A 9,013-nucleotide genomic window follows, 5' to 3' on the forward strand; every position below is an offset into this window, starting at 1 on the left:
GGTAAGCAACTCCAACCGAACTCTTCCTCGAGCACCGTGAGAGTTCAAACACATAAAAAAAAAAAAAAAACCTCTCCAACCGAATCCATATTTAAGCCCCGATAAATGAGGGATTCTCATTTCTCTCTCCTAAACTCCTAGATGTAGTAGTCCCTCGTCCTGCTTTCTCTCTTCCATAAAGCTGACAAGTGGGGCCAATAAGTATGGTCCATGACAATACAGTGTAAAAGTAGAGAAAATTTAGGAGATCGGTCGGAGTACCTTGAGGAGTAGGGAATGAAATATGGATGAGAGACTCTCATTTGCAGGAATAGAGAGGCAAAATTTGATAGATTGGTTGGAGTTGCTCTAAGACAAGCGTAACGGCACCCGTATCATACCACAATTTGCAGGAGTTGTACATACGCAAAGCACTCCGTTTGTTCATGGCAGAAATAGGTTCAAGGACTTGCCTGTTCATGCCATTTCAATGGATGACCAGTGCTCCATTGGACGGCCAGGATGAGATCCTCTAACAACGGCTCATTCTCGCCGGCCGCACAGCTTTATGCACGCATGTGTGCATGTGACCAATGTCATGACGGTTCTTGATCTTGATGCATGGGAGTGGCAGCAGGGTGTGTGAGATCGAGATCGATGAGATCTGATCGAGGTAGAGGCCATGGCGACTTTACAAAAGCTGCTGCCGGGGCTCTTGCGCTTTGTCCTGTGGCTCCTCGTGCACACACACCGTGCATGATCCATGGCTTTTTAGCGAGCAGGACAGCATGCATGGATGATGCATCGAAAGGATGGGAGGTGATGTACGAATGAAATTGTGGTAAGGCGAGGAAGATGCCAAGGTGGTTTGTATTTGTGTGTGTGTGTGTGTGTGTGTGTGTGTGTGTGTGTGTGTGATTGTGTGTGTAAGGGGTACACGTGGGTGAGGACGACGACGTCACTCGTCATTGCTCATGGTGGCTTTGCTACTGTTCCGGTGAGATGAGTCACCTAGGTAGTTTCCTCTTAATAGAAAAAACATGTTTTAAGTCGCTTTATAAAAACAACATTTTCCTCCGTTAAAAAAAACATGTTTAAACACAGTCATGAAAACCTAGATAGGGCTCTCTGCCTCCTTAGAGCAAGTATAATAGCAGACTGTAAACAGGCTGAATGCTGACGTGGAGGAGCGAGGAGAGAAGAGAGACGAGAAGCGTGTTGTAAGTTTACAGCCGGCTTAGACACAAGAACCGAGAAACTCTGTGAGAGAGACGAATAGGCCATGTGTTAATGCTGAAGAGCTAACTACTATATAGGTAGGCTGATTGGTAGGTTGTAAGAATCCTTGCAGCCAATAGCAGGCTATATTATTAGCCTTGAATTTTAGATATCATGTTTGACCATTTGTCTTATTCATTATATTACAAATAATAAAATAAATAAGGCATTATTAAAGTATCTCTAATAATAAAATAAATCATAACAAGATAAATAATATTTATACAAGAATTTCGAATAAGACGAATAGTGGAATAAGATGTCTAAAAATAAAAAACAGTCATATGTTTTGGGACAGAGGAGCAGTAAATTTGAGCTAATTGGTATAAACTTCTACGAAAGAAAACCGATGGATAATAGTGTCCATTCCTTTTTGGTAACATTTGAGCTACTTGTGAAATTTTGCCAAAAAAAAAGAAATGAAAAAAAATGGAAGACGTACCGACATGGTATATATGATGAAATTCATCAGCACTCCCCAAACTCCCGAAGTCTGGCTCTTTCTTAGGATTTGTAGATTTTTGAGTTTACTGGATTTTAGGCCCCATATGAAATTATCAAACGCATTCATGTGTTCTCCTAATTACTAGTGCAGCAAAGGCCAAGCAGATTACAATCATTATATAATTAAAGAACCTAGGTCTCAAACTAATTAATAATGAATTGAATGATGATGATTCTCTTGATGAGTTGAATGTATCACCGATTGATCCATTATCCGGAACAAGCCAAGCGTGGCCATCAGATGCATGTGCAAAACTTGTGATCCAGATCGATATGGAAACTCTTCAATCACAGTCGGTTGTTCAAACCAACATAGAAGGTCCCATTCATTGTCGGTTTTTAAACTAAAACCAACAGTGATGTGTAGATGCTCCTCACATGCCAACAGTGCTCCCATGACCACAACCGTTGAAACACTGCCACCTACCCCGATAACTTTAGTTCAGAAATAAAAATGTACCACAACTGTTAGCCCCTATAAAATGGCCCTCAGCCAAGAGCTAGCCTCTCCATGCATGTTGATTTTAGCCAAGCCTTATCAGTCATGATACAATATTTTCCTCTCACAACAAACCACAGATATCGTTATGCATCGTAGTCCACCAAAATGGTGCACACATGAGGTACTAGAAGAATGCTACTGAAGATAGAGCAACGCCGAAGATTGAAGATGCCACGAGGTTCACAGAGCCATCCGCTATGGTGCCGAGCTGAATCCGATGTGCTCTGGACTGTACAGCAGAGGCATGGATTCATCAATGCCACCTTATCATCTCCAACCGGTATAGCTCGTAGACCACCTCGGTGCTGTTGTTTGATCCTAGTTGGTGCTAGAAGAATGCTACTGAGGTGGTTAAATTATAATGTGTTGATACACATTGATGGTAACATTGACCTATATGCAAATAGGTCTTTGTTATCGTATATGTAATTTTAGTGTAAGGTCTTTGTTATCGTATATGTAACTTATTTCTAATTTTTTGATGTATTTCATTACTATCTAAATAAATATATCGTTGTTGTTAAAACTTTCCCACTGTAGTATCTAAATAAATATATCCTTCACATATATACACCTTCACTGTCGGTTCTATTTAGAAACCGGCAGTGATAGTCACCTTCACTGTCGGTTCTATTTAAAAACCGGCAGTGATAGTAACTTTCACTGTCGGTTCTATTTAAAAACCGCTAGTGATGTCCATGCCTCCCTATATAAAACAAACTGCCGGCCACATACATCGATCTCACCCACCCATGAACTCTCTCAGTCTCATTTCTCATATTTCACTCTCACTTCTTAAGACATCCACTCTCTCTCTCTACGTGATTTGGTCATGGCTCCTGCATTTTTCAATGGTATTGATATGTTGTCTTCTCCAATATTCTATCTATATTCATTTGATCTATATTTATATTCATGTTTCTTTGCATTCTACATTTTTATATATTCTTATTCCTTGCATTCGATCTATATTTAATTGTGTTGCCACATTTTACTTGGAAGAATTTTTTGTGCATATATTTTATGTTCATTTTTTGCATTTTATCGATCAGATGGTATGAACAACGGACCTCCCCCACCACAAGAACCAGGTTTCCACCCTGGCGATGAGCCATTCGCTCCTAATGTGGCCATTCCACGGTTCCCTGTTCCAGCTATTGTATGAAATATTTTTCAACATCTTTTGTTTTTTTGATGCTAACAAATAACTGTAATTAGTTTAATATCATTGTTGCATGCATATATGTCGCAGGCTATATCCCCAATAGATTGGCTGTGAACAACACTTAGCTGGTTTTTTATCTCGGACATCGTCGAGAACACGGCATCTAATGCAAGTGGTCGGCTATGGACGTGTGAACTCAGTTTTTTCATCCCTGTGAGGGGTTCAAATCATCGGAACCATATTCATGGGACGGGAATATAGAGCCCGGACGTGATAAGCGCCCAATTAAGTGTCGTGCGCATTTGTTTAGAGGCACTTCGACATATTTTCTATGATGTGCCTGATTTTTTGAACTTCAAGGCACTTGCTTTGAATGCTGGTGATATCCCCGTCCCGCAAGCAAGTGAATGGTTTGCGAGCTACAACCATGCGGATGTGATAAAATGGTCACTTATACCTGAGTCGTGGTTATTTATTATTTATTATTGTAATAACATTCTCTAATTTTTTTTTTCTTTTTCTCCACATACAGATTGCACTACAGGACCTTACCTATGCTGCATGTGGCTTATGGGCCATTCTAGACCAAGCTACGGAGCAACTTGGGTACGATTGGGACTTCTGCAATGAAAACCTCGGCCAGCTCACTATAGAAGGACGCCAGTACTGCATAAGGATTACTAACAGGGGCAGTGGTTGTTCAGTAGGTTACATCTATGGCCGACCATTCTTTCGGTATTGTGAGGCACGAGAGAGTGCACTCATTAGGGCATTGGACTCATCGATACAAGCGGATACATAATCTGTGACATCAATTACCATATATGGCTACAGAGGCATGTTAGTGTGCGTGGCCTGATCAATCCCGACAGTGATTCCGATAGTAATTAATGTTTATTTAGCTAGGTTTTCAAGGTCGTAGTTTAATTGGGTTCTAATTTTAATATGTACGGCTTTGTGTGTTTAATTATTATCATGCATGTAATTCGTGTAACATTCCGGTGTCGTATTTGTCTCAAAAATATTCTCAGGCTTGCACGTGCCACGTGTGAAGGAAACACCAAGTTTGGGATTTACCGGAGATAGTTTGCTACTTTCTGAGGTTTAATTGAATTTCCGCGCGACGACACCGTTTAATTATAGGTTGAACTGAGTCTACCCACGAAAAGATCCGAAATGGTGTCAAACTTTTACACAAGCTCTAATGTGCCCTAGGGATAAGAATTTTGTGGAGGTGGATGAAAAAATCTATTGGGTCCAAAATGAAATTCACCCTCTTTTGTCTCATTTGGCACAGAGAAAAATATAATAAATAAAAAAATGAACAGAAAAACCTAAGATCCTGTGTGGGGTCTTAATTTGGGTGTACATGCTTGCCAAAAAAATTTAAGTCATTTCGACATAGGCGGAGTATACATGCTTCACAGAGGTACATGTGTCGTTTCATCGAACCATGACTATACACATAGGTTATCAAGGTTTCTGTGGTTCATAGGTATTCCGGTGTCGTATTGGTCTCAAACTTTTTTTAGGCTTGCACGTGCCACGTGTGAAGGAAACACCAAGTTTGGGATTTTTCGAAGATGGTTTGCTACTTTTTGAGGTTTAATTGAATTTCCGCGTGACGAGACCGTTTAATTATAGGTTGAACTGAGTCTACCCATGAAAAGACCCGGAATGGTGCCAAACTTTTACACACGCTCTAATGTGCCCTAGGGATAAGAATTTTGTGGAGGTGGATGAAAAAATCTATTGGGTCCAAGATGAAATTCACCCTCTTTTGTCTTATTTGGCACATAGAAAAATATAATAAATAAAAAAATGAACAGAAAAACCTAAGATCCTGTGTGGGGTCTTAATTTGAGTGTACATGCTTGCCAAAAAAATTTCAAGAAACCAGCAGTGATGAGAAGAAACTGATAGTGATGCTTGTTATCACTGTCAGTTTATTTTGAAAACCGACAGTGATATATAAAAAATTAAAAAAATTGTGCCAGTCCTCGGGTTTGAGCTCGGATCTCGGGCTACATAGTTCAGACACTTAACCGCTACGCTAGTATAGGATGTGTGCCATGGTTTATTTATTTTATCGTTTTGACCTTTAGACCGCTTAATAAATTATAAAATTAAACCAAAAAAATTGGGCCGCCTTAACCATTGAGCTAGTAGGAGATGTTCGAAAGATGTGGAAAAGATAAGTTACTTATGCTGTAACCACACACGGAAATCACTGCCGGTTTAAAGAATGGCCCGACAGTGATGTGACAGATGACAGACATGCTGCAACACGGTATTATCTAGAAGAGCAACAGTCCTGTTGGCCCCCTCGATCTCCGGTACGTAGCATATCATATACTACGGTCTTCATGACAACGAGGTAAGCAAAACGAGGTCATACAAAAAGCAACATCCAATATGTAAGCAAATAAAACGAGAGGTCATATGCAATGCAAAGTATCAACCCAAGGTGATGATGATCAAACAAAGGATTCGACGACACGGTCTTTTCAGCACTAGTAAATTATTACATCGACCTAAGGCATTGATTAATCACTAGTGCTACTAATTACTGCCGGTACTGCCGCATGCGTCATCCCCCTGCTGCCGGTGCTCGCGCTTCTTTCGCTCAGCCCTACGCCGGCGCCGTTCCGCGTCCATCGCGAGACGCCGCTCGGTCTCCTCCTGACAGCGGTGCTCCTCCTCCTCCTCGTGACAACGCTCCTCCTCCTCACGGTGGTGCTTCTCCTCCTCCTCACGGCGGCGCTCCTCCTCCTTGGAGATCTCGATGACGCGCTTCAGGATGCAGTCATCGGTCTCCTTCTGTGTGATGGCGCGGAGGTGCCGGTCCTCCTCCTTTCGAGCCGTCTCCAACGAGTTGAAGATGACCTCCTCCACCAAAAGAGGTTCTGGTTCCTCCTCTGATGCGGTCTCACGGTCCGGATCGTCCTCGAGGTTCAGCTCGAGGTCCAATTCGGACGACGGCGTTGGTGGAGGCATCGGGGGGCGACGTGGGGACGACGGGTTCAGCTTCGCCCATGTTGTCTTCAAGCGGCGAGGCATTGTTCGTGGCGGCGGGTCGAGGGCCAGGGTGAGGTGTGCGTGGGAAGTGCGGTGCTTCGCTTTCTTGACGTGTGGTGGTGTGGCGGCCGACTGTGTGCATGGGGGCCTGACTTATATAGGCGTGTCGGTGGTGGAACTGATCACGGTGCAATAACTCGCACCCCTCAAAAGACGGAGCGCGCATGCGTTGGGAACCGCAGTTGAACCGCCATTGCGCCTACGTTGGGAAGACAGAGCGCGCCTGCGTTGGGAAGACGGAGCACGCCTATGTTTGGGAACCGGCGTGAGCAGCCAATGGATGGGTAAATGCAGCGTCTCTTCATGGGGAACTGATGGGCTCTTCATGGGAACTGCGCTTCATGGACCAGGTAATTAAAACAGCGACTCTTCATATGGGAACCGCGCGACCAGCGTGGCTGGGGAGTTGAAGGGCCTACGTGCAAAGCAGGGAAAAATAATCACTCAAAGGAATAAATTCCTTCAAACTTTCTGAAATCAGGTGATAGCTCAATGGTTTGTCCGCTGCTTTGGAACTTGTACGCATCGGTTCGATTTAGGGATGCAACACATTTATTTTATCTTTTTGACCTTTAGACCGCTTAATAAATTATAAAATTAGACCAAAAAATTGGACTGCCTAGGACTCGAACATGGGTCTCGGGGGCTAAGTTGAGGGGTCTTAACCGTTGCGCCAGTAGGAGGAGTTCGAAAGAAAATGGAAACTTATCCTACTTAACACCTAAGTTAAACCTAACTGCTACACAACATCACTGTCGGTTTGGGGAATGACCCGGCAGTGATGTACACCATCACTGTCGGTTTGCAAGCAAAACCGGCAGTGATGAGCTATTTCCCAAAATAAATTAATAATTTATAAAATAGAACAAAAAAATTTGGGTCGCCTGGGACTCGATCACGGGTCTCGGGGGCTAAGTTGAGGGGTCTTAACCGTTGTGCCAGTAGGAGGAGTTCAAAAGAAAACGAAAACTTATCCTACTTAACACCTAACTTAACACCTAACTGCTATAGCACATCACTGCCAGTTTGGGGAGTGACCCGGCAGTGATGTGCCCCATCAGTGTCGGTTTACAAGCAGAACCAGCAGTGATGAGCTACTACTATAAAAGTGGGCGGGTTGAAATTATCCCAATTCATTTCAACCCCACGCCAACCCCTCCCCCCGCACCGCCGGAGCACCACCCTGCGCCGGAGCACCGCCCCACGCCACCCACCGCCCCACGCCGGAGCACTGCCCCATGCTGGAGCACCGCCCCACGTCGGAGCACCTCCCCACGCTAGAGCACCGTCCCACGCCGTCCACCGCCCCAAGCTAGAGCACCGCGCCATCCATGCCAAGCCGAAGCACCGCGCCGTCTAGAGCACCGCCGAGGCCTTCAGGATCGCGTAGATAGCTGCTTTCCCACCCCCACGGTGAGTGCGTGGCTCAATGCCCGCTACATGTCTGATGAAATGTCCCATAGTTGCTTACTTGAATCAGTTTGATCATGCGGTGTGTGTTGTCATACAGTTTGATCATGCAGCTGTGAATGCTAGAACCTAGGTTTACCACACAGTGTGTGCTATCTGTTTCTTTGTGTTTCTAGACGCATTGCTAGTAAGTAGTACATTGTTACTTAGTAGCACGTTGCTCAACTCTACTCATCAGTATACTGATAAGAACAAAAGCGTAATTTTATTTTTGGTTACCAGGATAAACATAGCAGGGACTCGTAATACTTGACAGAAATTGCTCTCTGAATGTTAATGGTAGTTTGTTTTCAGAGTACTTGCATTTTCTCTGTGAAACAAACTTATGTTTTCTTTGTGAAACCATCTTGTGCATCATTGGAGCTTGGCCGGATACATATGTGAAACCAATGGCTGGCCTCACCTCGTAGCTTGCAATTGTAACTGCGCTCCCATCAGGCGGGTACTCAATGTTTTTGGAACTGTGCCATCGATGCTCAATGTTTTTGGATGTGAGGATGGAGTATATATACTTTAGACCTATAGAACTAATATATGTCCAAACTTGTCATGGAATTCTCCATGCTATCAGCATAAAGATGCATAATTATTAACTTATGCAAGATTACAAGTAATACATAGTTATGTAGCCTTGTGCATTAAACTAGGAATATTTTCCAACAATCCTATCTTATTATGAGTTTTTGCATGTCACTTTCCTGGGATAGTATGAGATGCATATTTGCCCCTACCAACCATGTAAGTTTTAGATCAAAGTATCACTAATTTGGAAAGATGCTTACCTGCACTGATACTTGTGAAAGAACCTCGCGCCAATGGTTGGGGGAGTGAGATTGAAGACTCTTAGACATCTCTAGGAGTATATCCAAAAGTCTTAAACTGGCTCTCTAAATCATCATTTGGTTTTTAACGAATAAAAATATTCGTTATATCTTTCCTACATCTAACAACTATTACTAAGGCATGTGAATAGCTATTTTCCAAACACTCCTATCTATGCAATGGTCGTGTGTTATTCGTAAATATATTAAATTGTA

At 43.2% G+C, this 9,013-nt stretch overlaps 1 protein-coding gene across 1 annotated transcript; it reads right to left on the minus strand.

The window, feature by feature from the left end:
* Window positions 1–5,990: 5,990 nt before the first annotated feature.
* On the minus strand, window positions 5,991–6,488 carry LOC136480123 (vicilin-like seed storage protein At2g18540). The gene has a single exon (XM_066477769.1). The coding sequence runs from the start codon at window positions 6,486–6,488 to the stop codon at window positions 5,991–5,993; it is 498 nt and encodes a 165-aa protein (XP_066333866.1).
* Between the last annotated feature and the right edge of the window lie 2,525 nt (window positions 6,489–9,013).

Source organism: Miscanthus floridulus, chromosome 9, assembly GCF_019320115.1.
Source record: "Miscanthus floridulus cultivar M001 chromosome 9, ASM1932011v1, whole genome shotgun sequence".
NCBI lineage: Eukaryota > Viridiplantae > Streptophyta > Magnoliopsida > Poales > Poaceae > Miscanthus > Miscanthus floridulus.

Coding starts and splice junctions, on each gene's coding strand:
- LOC136480123 (XM_066477769.1), bottom strand. CDS start 6,488: ATGCCTCGCCGCTTGAAGACAACATGGGCGAAGCTGAACCCGTCGTCC.